General features: G+C 39.3%; 1 protein-coding gene across 1 annotated transcript in view; it reads right to left on the bottom strand.

The window, feature by feature from the left end:
* The window catches only part of cpxm2 (carboxypeptidase X (M14 family), member 2), a 34,568-nt gene extending 17,402 nt beyond the window's left edge, over positions 1-17,166 (bottom strand). Inside the window, exons 1-4 of the mRNA XM_075456998.1 lie at positions 16,695-17,166; positions 14,346-14,447; positions 4,619-4,728; positions 1,264-1,403 (exon numbers count right to left, since the gene is read on the bottom strand). Coding sequence (XP_075313113.1) covers positions 1,264-1,403; positions 4,619-4,728; positions 14,346-14,447; positions 16,695-16,977 — 635 coding nt within the window. The 5' untranslated portion in view covers positions 16,978-17,166. The remainder of the gene's footprint in view (positions 1-1,263; positions 1,404-4,618; positions 4,729-14,345; positions 14,448-16,694) is intronic.
* Between the last annotated feature and the right edge of the window lie 1,489 nt (positions 17,167-18,655).

Raw genomic sequence — 18,655 nt, 5'->3', positions numbered from 1 at the left:
CCAAATCAAATTTAGCTAAAACTGAAAGTTAAAACAAACTTGTGGGATTCATTATAACCAAGAAAGGTGAACTATTCTGTCAAGGAAAAGCCAGAACTTTGCCCTCCCACACATGTGGTTGTCTTGGTCATTGGGAACAAAGAGCAACTATATAACTGCAAAAATACATTGGAGGTGAGATGGTGGGAGGTGACATTTTTTTAGTTAAATCCACAGATGTCATTGGGATTTTAACTACTTTATGTCTTTACATTATTCACAGACACTATTGGTAATAAGCCATACTTATTGTTACTACAGTTGAATGTTTTTTTTGTGTGCAGAACTGAAGATTTTATCTCCTAGCCATGTCCCTGTTTACCCTCCTCATAAAGCTTGCCGTGCTTTAAAATCAGTTTCCTCCGGTATTATTTTAATAATGTAGTGACCTTTTAGGAGATATGAAAGGATGAGGCTGCATTCAAATCAATCAAATCTATAAATCCTTAATCTCACAGTCAGAGGATCCGAAAAGACTTGTGAAAAGGGCAAATACAAGTGAATGTTCAGCACCATCTGGGGAAGATTGAAGAGCTTGTCTTGTTTACATTAGTGCAGTCAAATTTTCCACATGGGTTTAAAGGAAAATCCAAGAGTCATTTTGAGTTCTGGAACATTTATTGCTGTCCGATTGCTTCCAGAGTTGATGTCTCACTGTCATTTTGTAACTCAGGCCATATGTAATTAGATATTTGGCAGTTTATTGTGTTTGGGTTTGTTTTACTATGTTAATGATGTGGTTCCATACATGGCAAAGCTGGTGTCCAATTTTGTGACTGCGGTGCCAGCTTCACAGACACACTAGCATGATTTTAAGCTCTTCTTTTTAGATAAACTGCATGACAACGGCCTGAGAATTAATTTAAATGGTGATTTCAAATTTTAGCATGAAATAATGTCTTTTTGGACTGTATATATGTATAAATATATATATGTATATGTATATACATATACATATACATATATACAGTCCAAAAAGACATCATTACATGCTAAAATTTGAAATCACCTTATATATAATCCAAACAATAAACAACAGCAACAAAAAAAACATTAAGTGTGCAAAAAATGTATTTGTCCACAAATGTATAAAATCAGCCCTCAGGGAAACAGCATCACTTAAACCACAGTTCTACCTTAGTGTTAACTTGGACAAAACAGTCCTCATCCTCACTATGCAACCATATGCAACTCGCCGTGCATGCCTGCAGGCTTCTTACTCACGACCAGAGGGAGCTCCTGCCTTGTGTGACGACCCCGGTGAACTTTGTCAGCCTCCTGGCATCCACCTCAAACCACTGCAGCGGATCATCTCTCCCGGCACACCAGGCCCCATCATACAGATCATCTTCATAAAGGCCAGCCTGAATCCCAGAAACAGCCATGTGGAGCAGAATTTTATTCCTTAAGTAGATGTAGAATCTATGTATGATACAACGCACTGACTGGTAAATTAGTCTTTTTTTGTTACAAATGTATTAAAGTGTTGGTAATTCAGATGATGAAGAATGCAGACGTCAACAAGGTTGGCCTGACTATCTAAAATATGCTGCCAAGATAAGGATCAGCTAAGATAAATAAATGTGACATCTAATAAACAGTAGAACTGCTTGTCAACTGAAAATTTCATTCTGCAGAAACAAGCTTACTTAAACTAAACTGGGCCCTGTTTCCTAAAATCAGTGAACTTGAACAAAAGAGCAAAACATGTGGTTAAGTCACAGGAAGGGGCTGTATGGTGGTGTGGTGGTCAGCACTGTCGCTTCACTGTAAGAAGTTTCCTGTTTCAAATCTCGGCTAAGGCCTTTCTGTGTGCAACATTTTTCATAGGCATATGCGCACACTTTTATCTTAATGATCCAAATCTAAGCATTATAATGACACGCTGTACTAAATATGACGTGCTGGGTGCATGTTATCACCTCTTTATCAAGGCTGTTAATTCCCTTTAAAGATCATCAGCCATTGATATGTCTTGCAACACAGGACAGCTATGTATTTAAAGTTTGAATAAGAACAGGACCTGACAGATCCACCACATGTTGAAACTGACACCTCACAGATCCTAATGAACACCAAAAGAGCTCTGACCACTAGGGACCTGGACAAAGATATTGCAGTATGTACTGGTCTAAGAAATTGTTTAGGTAAGTGCAAGTGTCAAAGTGACATCCATGTGTTTGACAGGATGCAGTGTTTCCTTGCAAAACGGCGAATTGTAACAAGATGATCAATAACTCACTTCCCCTGTCAGTGGTTTTAATGTGATGGCTTATCAGTGTATTGTTTATTGATGAATGAGAGTTTTAAATACCTGCTAAGATGGTTCTGTTCAATCATGTGTCAGAAAACATATGGCTTTTGTATACTACGATTGTCGATTACTACATGTGATTTGCAACAGGACAGGGATACAAGTTATGAAAAACCTGCAGTGCACATGGGAAGTTTTCCAAGTTTTCCACAGTCTGCTCTCTCATTCTGAAATGGATTTAATGTTTTTCCCCTCATCGATCGGGAAATAATTCTCAACACTGACAAAGCAAAACTGCTGCTTTTAGAGTGTTTTCTTAATATATTCATAATCAAAGACTTTCCATTTACAAAAGTATCCAGAGCTTTCACTTATTTTGGTACCTTTGACAGTAATAGGAGCCTGAGTTATTTCTGGGAGTCATCCTGCAGACTTGGCAACCCTTTCCTTTGGAAGTCCTCCCATTCTTCTAGGCAGAGACATTTTGCCTCAACAGGTTGCATGAGGAGTGTCATTACACTCCCATTTTCACATCTCTCATGAGATGGTCTACTGGGTTCAGATCTAGAGTCTGTTTGAATCGTCTTTTTTAGTTAGACATCCCTATGTTTTCTAAATTTCATTGTCTTGGTGAAATATAAGCCTTTTGTCCTAGCTTGAGATACTGAGCACTGTGGAGAAGGTTTAAGGGACCATTCTATATTTATCTGATTCTTCCTTGACCAATTTTGACAGCCTCTGTCTCAGAAAGACACCCCCACAGCATAATGTTGGATCACGCCATGCTTGCTTGCAGGGATTGTATTGATAAGTTGGAGTTCAGTGCCTTGCTTTTACACTGGAATTGTGGTAAAATAGTTTAAACATTGTCTCATAATCAGAAGACTTTGCCTCTCTTGAGTCATTCAGCTGTGTGGCAAATCTCTGGTGGGCTTTTATGCAAATGTTTTGTGACGCATGCATTCTGCCTGTCCACACTACTGACGGAGTCCTGCATTGATTCTTGTTCTGTATGATTCTTTGATTCTTGTTCTTCTTCTCCCACTAGTTCAACCAAGGCCCTGACTAATAAGTATGGCTAGTCAGCCTATGACAAAGACTACTGTGCTTTTGGAACTTCTAAATGTTGCAGAATTCCTTCCTCAGATCTCTGTCATGACTTCTTGCAGGTCAACAAAGAAGTCTTTCAACCTCAAAGCTTGGTTTGTGCTCTGAAATCATTAACTGTTAGACTTTATACAGTTGTCTGCCATCTTAATCAAATCAGGTAAATTGAATTATGTGAAGGAGAGCTGTAGACGCAAGGACCTAGATAGAAGTGGGAAGCACCAGAAGCAGGGAAAGCTTAGACTATCTAAACAGGGTATTTCAGCCTTTCATTTTGAGCAAATACACTTAAAAAAACAGTTTTTGCTTTGTCATTGTTCAGTACTGTGTGTATTTTCTGCATGCAGTGAATTGTGTGGTTATCACATCTTTGCAGAGTATGTTTTATCTGGATGCTCTCTAGCATTTCAGTTGTCCATGTTTTCCCTGCTATCTCTTTATAACAAGATTCCAGCACTGTTTGTGTCTGCAATCTAAATAAACTGTAGCTGCTACAAAAGTGAAAATAAACCAAACTCATTGAAAACAGGCCAGAATCAACAGATCCTTTCTACATCTGGTCACTATGTATTTCTCCTGACACTATCTCTGTCCTCCTGTGATCCCTCTGCTTGCACACACACATAGTTTCACACACACCAGACAATAATCCTTTGTTTTGTTGTTTGGGCTGTCTTGATTGAATTAAGAGCATGTGTTTGCATGTTTCATTAATTGTGCAGTTGGATTTGGAGCAGCTCAGCTTGGAGAAGATGAGGTTTGCTGCAGATTGAGTGCAGGCTAATACCCTCAAAGTGCCGTCTGCACTGACAGGAAATACCTCTTCTCCCAGATGCTCTTCCTTTTTATTAGGGTCTGTGAATGTGTCCCTGATTTGATGGAAACGTTATTACTCTTCTGTGGGGTTAATTTTGGAGTATTGAAATATGTGGTGAGCTGAAACAAGATGATGATGCCATCCACACTGATAGTTAAAATGCAAGTTATCACCTCTGATATCTTTCCAGGATGCTTAAATATGAATTTAAACTGATTTTGAAATGGGAAGATGTTATCGACCGACCATACTTCCTCTGTATAGCTGCTTTGAGTAGGAAAAAAAAAGACTGACATTCAATCTTTCAAGCAACGGTGAGCTAGACCTAAGGTGCAGTGCATGCCCCGACATATCCTGTAAGCTTGGCCAAGCTACGCCAGCACTTCACATCCCCATCTTACCTGAATGTTAAGGCGACCTCTGTGTGCTCCAAGACCATAGCGTTTCGTAGACGAAGCATGAAGCTGGAAATCATCAATCTTCAATGTCTCCAGTCCCATGGGAGGGCATTCTAGGTAAGAAGAAAGACAAATTGGCCCGTGATGGTAATGTTATGTATCATGAGTTGCATCGCTCCAGGAGAGTTGCTGTCTCCACAGCAAATTCAATAGCTCCTGAGCATGCATTTGTTAATAGCTTGACTCAACATAAATGGGCATTTTTGACTTTGCACCATGAGCTCAGATGTGTGAATCAAGCAGAAAGCAGCTCCATTCAGCACTCCTTCATCAGGGCAGCTCTCCCCTGCAGCTTATCTGATCAAATGTTTAGTTAGAAAGGAGACACACTGTAAAGTTTTTGTGCATTTTTGTGTTGGAGCTCCACTTCTCAAAACATGTGACATTGAACCTCAAAAGCTGAGCCAGCAAGAGGAAAACTTGGTTGAACAGATAAGCAGTATGAGACTTTCATGTTTAAACAAAGATGAATTTAAAAAATGTGTCAAACATTAGTAGTGATTAATGACTGTATGCTATGGGTGCTTGATTTTTGTAATTATGCAGTGCATCCTTATCAAAGCCATCAAGACACAACCTTAATACATAATTAAATTGTTGAACTTACTTTAGCAATTTCATTCTACCAAAGGGGAGAAACGGGAAATTGCAGCAGTTATAGCTGTTAAAATGTCAAGCACGCTTTACTGATGGATGCATAGACAATGTGGGGTTCAGTGTCTTGCGGACACTTTGACATGCGGTCCGGTTAAGCCAGAAGTCAAATCACCAATCTTACTCTTGAGCTACAGTCACCCCATTTTAAATCTTGTTTTACATCTTAGAAAAACACTTGGATAACCAAAAGGTCTTTTCATATAATCCGCTTTCCTCTGCTCTATTCAATAACAGTCAACACTCAGGATTGTTATTATTCAGAGGCCAGTCCTGTCAACAGATATCTGATATGAAGGCTATAGCTAACAGTTTTAGATTGAATTGCAGTCTGCTAAAGCTAGAGAACAGAATGATGAAAATCAAAGCCCAACAGAGCTTAACTTTTTCTTTTTCCTTTTTTTCTTTTTTATTAGTATGTGTTAAGCCCCAAATGCCGGATCCTACATTTCTCACAATGCAGCCCAGTGTGATTAACTCCACAGCCATACTTTGTAATGAATACTGTTATGTTTTTAAATTTCCTTCGCCAGCTCTGAAAGTGTCCTGTCATAACAGGCACCAAGACATTTGCAGCTAGTCCTGCAAAATCCAACAAGGGCTCTACTTGGAGCAGACTTCCTTTTCCAGCACATCCTGCTGATGCCTAATTGGACTGAGATCTGGGGAATTTGCACAAAATCCACTCCAAATCTACACCTTGAACTCTTTATAATGTTACAACTTTGTACTCTACTGAAAATTGCCTCTTCTGCGAGGGAATACTGTTTCCACAAAGGAGTGGATGTGGTCTGCAGTAATGTTTGGTGTCAACGGAACATCCACATAAATGTCAGAACTTCTATGGAACATTCCCTGGAGCATCATCACATCGCCTCTGCCAGTATACTTTCTTATAATAGTGTATTCTGCTGCCATCTACTCCCCAGGCACATAGGCGAACATACACACAACCAGCCAACCAAATATTGCACACAAAAAATGTATCAACCATGCCAGCTTCTTCAGTTGTTTCATGGTCCAATTCCGATCCTCTCATATATATTGAAGATGCTTATAGCAGCACACATATTCAAGCCTTGCCTGCATGAAGATTTTCAGAAACTTGTTTTAGCCCCTGTGTGGAACTCAAACACGCTGGACCGACTTTACTCTTCATACACATCAAGGAGTACTGGGCACCCATTACTGATGGTGTAGCCCTGGCTAAAAGAAATTGGTACAATCTTAATTTTAGAATGTTCTTTTAAGTGGTCCGTTTATTAAGTGATAAATACCCTGTGCTTTAAACTGTAACATGAAAAGTCACTATGCCATATTAACCTCACCAAAGTGGACTCGCGTTTTGTCACACTGTAATATCATCTCCACTGCTTAAGATCAGGAAGGAAGGATGTTTTGAAATAAGCATTAGCCTTAAAAAAGGTATAGATTTTATTGTCAATTCTGGCTAACAGATTACAGTATGCAATGTTGTATTAAAAGTCCTTTGTCCATTACATCAACGGTCCTACAAATTGTGTACATATGGAGTGTATTCTAAAAGCTGTATTGTGTTGTGCTTTGTGAAGACTTGCCTATGACTGACTTTCCTAAATCTAACTAATAATCAGGCCTAATCCTAACCAACTCATCCAACAAAAGTACTGGTCAGCAAGAGGTGAGTTATGCCTTTCACCTTTCTAGGTATAATTTTGTGCCTAGTTTGATGAAGCCAGGATGTTACTGTGATGCATATCAGAGAATATTTAGAAGTGAATATCAACATCCATCCATCCATTTTCTATACCGCTGAATCCGTCGGTCGGGTCGCGGGGGGGCTGGAGCCTATCCCAGCGGTCAATGGGCGAGAGGCAAGGTACACCCTGGACAGGCCGTGAATATCAACAATACTTTGAAAATTAAGAGGATATATTCCATATGCCATACTGTCCCTCCCAATGATTCACTGGTTGGCCTTCCTTGGAACATTTTTGGTTGGGACATACCATTGCTCACTGGAAACACCCCACAAGATCTGTTGTTTGGAGATTTTCTGACCTGCTTGTTCAGCCATCACAAATAAGGTGTTCTTATTCACATGCTTGCCCAAGCTTTAAGTACTTCAACACATTTCTGTTCAGTCATAACAGGTGCCACAGTAACATACTGATTGATGTGACTTCACATTTCAGTGGTTTTGATGTTGTAACTGATAGGTATACAACTGGTACAACAGACCCTGTGGCCAGTAAAGAATGAATAAGTTCCCATTGTAGTTAAGCATTTTTCGGGAGTTTAGTAAGAAAGATCTGTTTGCCTCACATCTGCCCACATTCTCACCATTTGGGCTTTTCATCGCGCTATACGTCTGTTCGTCTGTTCCATTTTCCCACGCTGTCAACTCATGCACTTCTTAATTCTGTCATCACTGCTCTGGTCCATTCAATGAGCTTCTTGTCTGCTACTTTTCGAGTCAATCAGTCTGATCCCTGCTTTTCAAATTCTCATCTTTCTATCTCCCTTCAGGCTGACTTTTGCTTCCCGCCTCCTCTCAATCTCCACCTCTTTGTGAAACCCAAGGAGCCTCATTGGAAATCTCTGCCATCTACTAACTCTGCTCATCCACCACTAGCATCTAGACTCAGGGGGTCCTATCCTAATCCCTTTTTTCTTTCATGTCACCGCTCCACCAAGTTGATACAAGTTGATGAGTCTAATCGCCAAACAGAATAGTTTTAAATTCATATCTTGTATACCAATTTTTTTTTATCCTTTAAATAGATCTCTCCTAAGATATGAACATCTAAAGTGGAGGCAGCTAATGTCTAGTGTGTGATTCCCTCGAGTTATGATGCAGACTGCAGTTTGAGAAATAGATTTCTCCTATTGACATTGTGTTCTGTTCTATGAGCACCTGTTTAGTCATTCAGAAATGCTACATTGTAAGCTATACTTGTGTGAACACGAATACATAATTTAACAAACAAGTTCTTTTAAATGAACAGAACTGAAGTCTATGAGTTTGCCTTCAATGTCAATCCAATTTCTGCAAACGTACGATTAATTCATTTGTGTTCAGACTATTAGTAAGTAAGCTCAAACAAAATGATTAAATAATAAATGAAGTTAATGTTGTTTTTCTTCTGTATATCGAGCTTTTTGAATGGAATATTACGCCCAGATGACAAATCAATTGGAAGATGATCATGAAGGTATTCTTACAGCCCAAATCAACAGTACTGACTGACCTCCTATGCTATGACTCCCATAGAATATTTAGTGGCAGTATCAATGAGTAGCAGCCATCATTGTGGATAATTTTGTCAGGCAAACTGCTGCATTCAACATGTTGTTGAAAAAAAAGACAAAACACACTCTTAAGAAAAGAAAGCTGCAAATCTCTAAAGCATTTTTTCTGTCATGCTGAAGAGAATCGGATTTTGTTTGAACAAATGCCTGTATCTAAGTGATTGCAGAAACTGAGATGGCTCTCTCTAAATAGAGCTCTTTGTGCAAGATTCTCTCATCTTTTTACACTACACTGAATGTCATCCAATAAGAGCCAAATGGGCAAATCAAAGCTGACATCTGAAATCTCCGCTGCCCAACGGCTCTGTGGGTAAGATCAAGCTGGACCACAGCAGAAGGAACATCAGAGGAAGAATTTCCGATTGGGCACCGGTCTGTTTGTATATGCAGCATATGCGGCACATGTCGCTGTCACCCAGCCAGGATTGCCTTCACAAATGAACACCCAGAGGTGCAATAGGCCCGAAGAAGACAATGGAAATCTCTTGAAAAATACAGTGGATTGCTCTTGCATAAGTTCAAAGTTGGAAATACTCTGCAGTAAAGTAGACAACATATTTGTTAAATAATGAAGGTGGATCTTGCATATAAGTCCCATATGTCTGAGACACTGTGTTTTTAGAAATTATCCAAAACCCACAAATGCAAGAGACAATGCATGTGTGGAGCATAAAAAACATAGTTTGAAATGGAATTGATTCCTGCTGTGAAACCGAAGAGAAAAATATGATGAATGAGCCAACAGCAAAGCCACTAGTAAGCCTGGTTAGTGTTGTATTCACAGTAATTATATATAGCAATAAAATGTCTTGCTGTAATTGGGTCCCTTCATGCTTATATTTACAATCATATTGGAATCTTACTTAATAAAAATCAGCCAAGCTGAATTTGGCAATTACAACATACTTGGGACAACCTCAGCAGCAGTGGATCAAGGTTACCAGAAGAAAAAGGGGAAAAAAAAAACAGATGGTTGCCTGCTATGTTGCAAAGTCTTAAATCATTTTCACCCTCTGCATGCAATCCAAGAGGACCCACACAAGAACACAGCATCTGGCTTTATCAATAGCGCGTAATAGAAATACAAAACAGACAGTCGTATCTTCATAAGGTGCTCATTAGGCCACTTGCCTTGTCGCTGTAGTTCGAGAGCAAAAATGTAGTCACAAGTTTTCCACTATTTTGGAGGTCACAAGTGCTTATTTCACATGTGTTTTGTCAATATTGAAATACTTAACATGTATGAATTATTCATATTTGGATTTTTACATTTTATGTGTATTCTTTTAACTGCTTCCAAACAAAGAACCTTTTGCAGTTTATATTGGACAGACAGTGAATTTCTGAGCACTGAGGAAGTAAACAAAGTGGTGCTCTGTAAACTTTGAATATAACAAGGCCAAGGACAGATTACTGATAGGACCCATAAGCCCTGGGTTGAGTTGAACAGACAATTGAGGGGCCTTTGTCTTATCCTGGAAACATAACATATATCTTCAAAAGAGATGCAAAACATCCCAAAATGAGATGTAAAAGAACTGGTTTGAAATGAAGATAATGTAAATGACCACAAAGAGCCAAAGAATAAGAGTCAAGATGGGCAAATCTCTTTGCGACTGCCTCAGTGAGACACAAAATTACCTAAATTAAATGCAAATTGTTGAAAAATGGCCATAAAGCAACAATGCAATTTTACCCCAAAGGGTAACAAAAATACCTAAATGAGACCTGAAATTAACATAGATAGAGCATTATGATAAAAAAACACAAATAAATGCAAAACAACAACAACAACAGAGACACAGAATAGTTTCTGCTAAGTCCCTCTGCATCCTCACCCCAATTGCAGTGGTATTGCACGAGTTGAAAGGTGGTGCATGTTCAAACTATCCTATCAACTGCACCTGTGAAAGTGTAAATAAAAGACGTGCTTGTAGGAGGACTTACTACTTTAACATATAGTTAGAGTTTCCAGTGTCACAAAGAATGATAGAATGCTCACATATCGTGCTCCAGAGCATTTTACATTATGAGTTTAGGATTAAATTGTTTGTAAAAAAGGGTTAAAAAAAAAAAGCAGCAGCCTTTCAATGATTTGTCTGCTGATGATATTCAAGACAACAAAATCAGACTAATACAGTCTGTCAAGGTCATCATGCGGAAGTATTGAGTCTATACTGATGCTTGACATTGTAATCAAACTGAAAGCACTTGACTGATGTAGAATAAATGCCAACAAACTGACAGAAAATCAATAATCCAACTGTCACTTCAAAAAATACATCACACCCAAAGCTATTCAGTGCGTTTAGACGTGGATGAATGTGGCAGTTCAATCACCAAATCTAATTATCATACGATGGCATCACTTTAGCAGTTTATCAATCAAAATAAAATTTACTAAAACACATCTCAATGGTGTGTTAGAAACTCACAATTATTTTTAGTTGCCAGAATATGGCATTATGTATGAAACCTGCTGAGGTATTTGCTATTCTAACGAAAAAAACTGTTTCGGTTACAGTATAACAAACTTTAGGCTGCTTGCCGAATCACCATGTGAACCATGCATTCAGTTGGTTAATGCATGAAATACATATTCGATGAGATGTGTTTTGAAATGTTGTCTCAATATGCCAATAAGTCTGTTTTATACTGTTAATATTGGATTTAACATGAGATGGTTGATTATTTCCACACACTTGAAAATATGAGCACAAAAATATAAATTTCACATTGATTTGGTCTGAGATTGAGGTAAATTTGTATGTTATTGTGGGACGGTGTCAGAACTAAATGTACTTCTTGAGAAAGAAGTTAAATGTGGAAGGAATGCAGCTGCTGTATGCAGCTAGGATGGCATAAACAGGAGGCATGCATTAACTTACAACTTTGCACAAATATCAATTTTCTAACTGGAGCCCACTCCTCTATTAACTGTAACAACATTGTTGCTTTTTGCTGTTTATCTTTTTGTTTATGTATTCATTTATTCATTCATTCTTATTATTATTAACCTCTGTTTTCCAACCCCCTGCTTGGAAGCTGAAAATAATCCGGCACAACTAAAGACACAGAGACAAAACAACCACAGCATGTAACTGTCTGATTTTTGGGATTTTTAAGGTTCTTTAATCCTGGGTATCTTGGTCCTCTGTGAGATAAGGGAGGCATAGACATTGTTATTGGAATTTTCTCCTTAAACATCAACAGAGGTGTCAAGTAACGAAGTACAAATACTTCGTTACTGTACTTAAGTACACTTTTTAGGTATCTGTACTTTACTCCATTACTTATTTTTCTGCCTACTTCTTACTTCTACTCATTACATTTTCACACAAGTATCTGTACTTTCTATTCCTTACATTTTCAAAACAAACAGCCTCGTTACTCTTGGCTTCAGTTTTCTTTTCTTTTTTTTTAACTCTTGGCTTCAGTTTAATGTTTATGTATTTCACGTCATGTGCGCCATCCACACCTAGTGAGAACGAGTGTAATTGGATGAATCATATAACGCAAACACTCATTGGTTAGGCTATTCGTCAAATTAAATCGTCATTCGTCAGAAGCGAGCAGGTGTTCTACAACTAACTGCAAACGCGAAGCTGCCACGCAAAATGTCCGATTCAGAAAAAGATTCAGAAAAAGATGGCGAAATGTCTGAATAGTCGGACACAGGCGAGAGCGTATCGGGAGATGGAGACGGAGACCAAAGAGACCTTCCTCATCCTTGGCCCTATCCTTTTTCAAAATAGTCAGGTGCAAAAATGACTCAATGTAATGTGCAATGTAAACTCTGCACACCCAAGACCCACATAATTTTGGCGTTCAAGAACTCTCCCTCCAATTTGAAAAAACATGTAGAGGTAAAATATAAGCTTATTCTTTGTTACCACCGAACTGTGAACTGATAATTGATATATTTTGCTGCAGCTTGGCTAGCATAGGAACATGCCAAGACATGCCCGGTTAGCAGCTAACAATTGTCAAAGGCATTAGCCTTGCCTCTGATGTTTTCGGAATAACAACTGGCATAGTTATATATTTTTTCAGGCAGTAAGACTTTTTTTTGTTTTTTTGATGGGACTGAATTCCAATAAAGTTTGAGAAAGAACATGCTCCTTGAGTGACTTTGTCTTTGACAGTAATGGTTTTATGATTGTTGTCTTGGGCCACATGTAGAACTAATCAGTTTTCAAATTAAGCTTGCAATTCATATAGTGGCATCTACCTTTTTGTGTGTGGGTTTTAAAAAAAAAATTATTTAAAGGTTACTTTATACTTTTATACTTTAAGTAGGTTTTGGAGCACATACTTTTTCACTTTTACTTAAGTAAAAAGGTCAAGTTGATACTTCAACTTTTACCAAAGTGTTTTTAAACTGCAGTATCTATACTTCTACTTAAGTAACAAATGTGTGTACTTTTGACACCACTGAACATCAATGATTGATCTTGGACTACAGAATACTGTAAATGTTTTGTTATCCATTAACAGAAACTGCCAGGTTTTCTTTTATTTTTTATTTTCAATCATTTTTGGTGTTTCATCACCCCTTTTGTTCTGTTGGTGAGTTATTAAAGTTTTCTTTTGTTCTACACCTGCCTGCCTCGTGTGTATAACTGCATTTGAGTAAAAAAAAAAAGTATTTTACCAATCAAAGCCTCTGCAGCTTTGCAAGAGCACATGTTTCTGAGCACATCCAACATATTTCTGTAACATCTGATGGAAACAATGTTAAAGCATGTGTTGATTCCAAATCCCTGCTGGTCTTACATCCTCTCCATTTTATTCAACGTCCTGTTGTTTTGCTATGTGCATGTAGCAGCCAGTCAGATCCGTGACACTTCTGACTGATTAATAATTTGGAGATGAAACAGTTGGTAAAACTGAGTAATGGATCTGTTCATCTACAGAGATTGTATGTTTTTACAATCTTAAAGCCCTAAAAGAAATGTGGCCCTGATAAATCAGCTGCTACCCACTCACGGTGAAACAAATTCAGAAGGCAGATTGATGTTGTGTCAGAGTGTTGTCAGAGCTGTAAAAACATGATTTTGTCTGTCTGGGCACCTCATGACTGTTTGAAGCATGCCAGGCATGTCGTCATGTAGTTCCCCATTTTCCAACACATGAGAATATCCAACTTTCTTCTCTACTTCCCGAGTGCCAAATCAAAGATGGCAGAATTTCAACCTTTCTTAGTAGGTTTCTTACAGTAGCTTCAACATCAACACATAAATTCATTGCAAGTCAACTTAAGCACTCCTTCCTGAAGCTGGAGTACAGCTTCCTGTATTAAGCAAGTTTGTGTAAGTAAGTTTGATTAAGTCAAGTCAGTGTATTTTACACTCTCAGTCAACAATGTTTAATGAGCATTTGAAATGCAAGAGAAGCTTCTGAAGCATCCTGGCTTCTGTTTTGCAAATATACGGTGATCCATGGAAACCAAACACAGTGCCTCATAGACTCCACTCCTGCGAGTATCATCTTGTATTGCCAGGCCTTTCCTCTGAGGGAAAAAATGCTTTCTGAACACTCTACCCCTTTCCAAAATATTTGTCATCTCTGAGAGAGTTTGTTTCTTTTTTCCCATCATAACTGCTCCTGTGAAGGTGGAGAAATGATCCCTGCACGTTGGAGGAAAGATGAATTTTTATGAGATCATGAAAAACTCATAATGAACGACTGTCGCTGGTTTTTCACTCACCCTCTTCGTACTCACCCTCTTTTATCGAGCTGTATTGTCTGTCACCTTCAGTGATGCTGTTTGAATTTTTCAGTGTGGTCTTCTTGCTCTTCTCTGCCTTTTTGTTGGGTGCTTTCACTAAGAAAGGAAATGACATTTGAACGAGAAAAGAATCATTAATGTACGACAATAAAAGGTTGACATTCAAACTTTCAAACAACATTCAGAGGGATAGAGTTAAAAAGAGAGGAAAATAAAGAAGCTTTGGTGGGTTCAGCCCTGCACATATGGAGAAATTCAGGGCTGGGGACTGAACCAAAAGATAATTCCTAGGCAGAGGATTTGAAATTTCTTTTGCCTCTCACATCCATTTAAAGTACATCTGCTGCTCAAATCAGCTCATCGTGGCATTTTAATTCACAGGCTCTTTTATGATCTTCACTTCTGATTCCAATCAATCATGAAATGACCTGCACATGAGACGGGATGGGGGCAAGGAGTCTCATTTCACGGACTGAAGATGGAACTGAGCCGTGTGCTTTTTATTTGACGGAGTCTCAGGTCAGGAAAAGCCCCACATGATAACAACCCCTCTCACATCTGAAAGTCTTTATCTCCATCTCATTGCAGGGACGGGTTAAATCCTCGATAATGCTCTGAGCTGCAGATGTGGTTCAGCATAACGGATATAGAAAGGGCAGACATATGGTAAATGAGACATCGGTGCGCAATAGGCAACGCAGGAGGAGGTGAAAGTGATGACTAAAAAATGTAATAACATTGAACAAAAGTAATCATCAATCTTTAGGATCAAAAATCATGAGGGCTTTACTATGTACAGACAAATGATAATTCAAAAAGAGACGTATGGCTTTCACTCTCAGTTAACTCTACAGTTCCACTTTTCTCCACATGTACTTTCACAGTATGTGTGCATAGTTGCTTCGAGTTATGGAGGAATGAACAAACCAGTTTCATTCTTTGAGATCCAATAAGTATCTTAAGAAATCTTAAGAATCATTTCCAACAATCTTCCCTGACTAAAACGAGACACATACTCAAGTTATTATTACTTTCCACATTTGCAAGAGCTTGGATAATTCCATTCAGTACAAACTAGCTTGCAGAAAATATCTCAAAAAGCCAACTCAAGTTTCTTGCACTATAGGCTCTTCTTGGTTGTCTGCACTTCGTTGTCTTCTTGATCCACTGTCCACCGACACAACAAAACATTTGATACCTCAATTCCTAAAATGCCTCTATGAGTGGGGATACCCAGGTGTATCCTTTGCAGACACCTTTCAGATTAATAAAAGGGGCATGTCACATTATGTCACACAATGAATTAAAGTTTTCATTAACACTTTAATGCTCATATGGCAGATATCACACAATAATGCACAATATGTACATGACGCCTACTCTAGAGGTTAATAAGATCAGTGCAAGGAAACAAAAAGTTGTGTCATGCAAAGCCAAAACAATAAGCAGAAAGATGCTAAAATGCTCAAGTGAGAATGGCTTGGACAATAATTGTACTGTTGAGCCTACAGCTCAGTGGCACCATCTGATCTTATGTAAAAGAATAATAATGAAAAATAGCTTTTTCTTCTGTATATTTAATGAGTATCATCCTCTTCGTGTAGTCCCATCTGCAGCAGGTATCCCTGCTGAAACATGTGAAGCCAGATGCTTAAAACATGAGGTCACTGCCTGCACAGCTGCTCGGTGCTGTCTGCCACCAAACAACAGAAACCCTCACGCCCCCTACTGTCCTCCAATCATCTGGGTGTATTTCAAACATGCCAAAAAACCTGCCACTACATAAGCTGAGATCCCCCTAGGGAGAGGTTTGTGCTGCACATTTCCACATGGGCCGCAACGAGACAGCACTGCATGGACACATGTGCTTCATCATCTCCTCCTGGCTTCTGCAGAGCATGGAGCTTTTAACCCTGCTGCTGTGCAGAGGCCAAAAGGAGACATTACTCAGATCTGTGTGACAGTGTGAATTGAATTAAAGCGCCCCTTTGAGCACTTCAATTTAAGGTTCAATTTGAGTCTTGAGATGTCAATGTTTTGTGATAAATGATTCCATTTTTCATTCAACATTCACCTAAACAAGAGTCACATGAGCAAGTTTTGATTTCACTGTAATGATTGTTGAGTTGTTAAAAGCATATATCTTCCATGCAATGCTGTAATCTTAATTCCATTGAAAATCAAAATCAAAATTTGCCATAAAAATATGAAATGGTTCACCCTTTACTGTCATTAAGTGTTAATATTGCTGCAGGAGTTCATCCTAAAGTTTTGCCAGAACTTTAGTTCTACCTAAGAAGTTGAAGTTGAAGTTACTTTTTGAAGAAATGACCATGCTTTTACCTGGTTTTGCATCAGCTGTGGTTTTATCTGTCTTCTTGTTGCTTTCTGCCTTTCCTTTGGGCATCTTCTTGGCTGGGTTTTGTCTGGGATGATCATGTCCATCAGGTGTCAAGGAAATGGGTTTCTCCAACACTTGAACCCGATTGTATTGTTCTCTTGTCAGCAACTCCTGCATGTAGTAATCCTCATCCTCACCAACAGAACCAAGGCTGAGATCTGCAATCCCCACGAGGAGTCCCAGCAGGGCCAGGGGGGTCAGAAGTGTAAGGCGCTGCTTTGTCATGGCCTGGGGGGAGGATTATCTCCAGCTAAGAGTGCCGATGCTGTCTCCAGAGGAGTTTGCTGCTGCTGCCGGGCTGCGTCCCATCAACTGCTCGTCTTTCTCTCCCTTCCCACTCCAACACAAAGAGTTCACAAAGTTCTCAGAGCACTCCAAGTCACTGACGAAAGCAGCGGAGCCAGAGGGTCCATAGACGCCTCAGTCTGGGAAAAATGCAGTGAGAGAGGGAGGAACAGAGAGCAGGAGATGAGGGAGCAGGGAGGAAGGAGGAAGGAGGAAGGGAGACAGGTGACTGAAAATTAAATCTTTTATTCCTTTCTCTTAGAATCAAACCTCCCAGGCTGCTCACTCATTGCATGGTCATTTCATTACTATGGGTAGAAATAAAGTAGGGATAGGATCATAAAGTGACACATCCTGGATCGACTTTCATCTTCATCCCCTCCCACTTTGTCTGGGACCTGATTTGCTTGTACAAAGAGTAAGGTTTCCTCTTTCCTGCAGGGCAAACTCTAGTTCTAGCTCCAGTAGTTTTTTTTAAGATAAAACAGAACGTCATGGTTGGGGTTAATCTGTTCGTAAAAGTGCACTTTTAGAGTTTAATTTCAGCTAAGACCACAACAATTCCCTGAATGAACTTGCTGCTCCTACTCACGTCGCCTTGTTTTCTGAGATTTTTCCTGTGCTGCCCAATACGTTTGAGGATTCTGCAGTAATTTTCACATTAACGAGCAGCTGAAATTTAACCAAACAAACTGTCTGTGGAGCATCCAGGCATGTTCCAACACAGGGATGGAGCGTTGCCCTGTGTGTCACTGTTCATCACATCAGCACTGTCTGTTCCTCATAAAGCTTTTCCTTTCTTTTTTTTCCTTCCTCTCTTTCATACGGCCATGAATACACCAGCTTCACTCTCTGTTGAAAACAAAAGCAAAGCCTTAAGCATGCATCAAACCAACACATTCCTGATTAAAGCAATATATTGTTTGCTAAAAACGTTTTTTCTTTAAGTTAAACTGCAAAGAAACAAATGATAACCATTTCATCACCAGACTACCTGTGGGTCATCTCTGGTATTTAGGAGTAATTTGGAGTTACTGCTAAGGAAAGAAATGCCAAGCCTTGGGCATAAAAGATTTAATCATAGGGAATGGAAATCCACTGAGCCCTTCCCCAGCTTATAAGCACAGCTTCTGACATTTCATCAACCCGAGGCAAAACAAACTAAGATAATAATCCCTTAACTAGCTTGGTAGTCTGCTTGGATGCAGCCCAATTCAAAAGCATCTGTACTTATAACTGATAAAGGTGGACATTGCATACATACAAAGTCTTCAAAATGCTGATTGTAAATCCAACATACACCTGAGAATGAGAGAGCAGCTGAATAGAGGCAAAAGGGGCCTGAAGCTGCAGGCTAATCACAGAGGAGCAGATCTGTAGTGGGTGGACAGCTCAAGGCTGGCAGGCTCCTTGTTCTGCTGGCGCAATCCTTCGCCAACTAGGCAGCCACTCACTGTTCGCCCACTCCCCATCTAGACTACACCCATCCTGAATTGTCTGAGAGGAGAAAGAAACGGAAGGCGGGATGAGGCAGCCTAGAGGACTGTAAGATTTTCTGCATGGAGAAGGCTTTGAGACATGAAATATAATTCTTCACTGCAGTCCAAACACACAGGCC

Source organism: Odontesthes bonariensis, chromosome 23 (assembly GCF_027942865.1).
Source record: "Odontesthes bonariensis isolate fOdoBon6 chromosome 23, fOdoBon6.hap1, whole genome shotgun sequence".
NCBI lineage: Eukaryota > Metazoa > Chordata > Actinopteri > Atheriniformes > Atherinopsidae > Odontesthes > Odontesthes bonariensis.
This window is presented reverse-complemented; position numbering and strand designations above follow the sequence as displayed.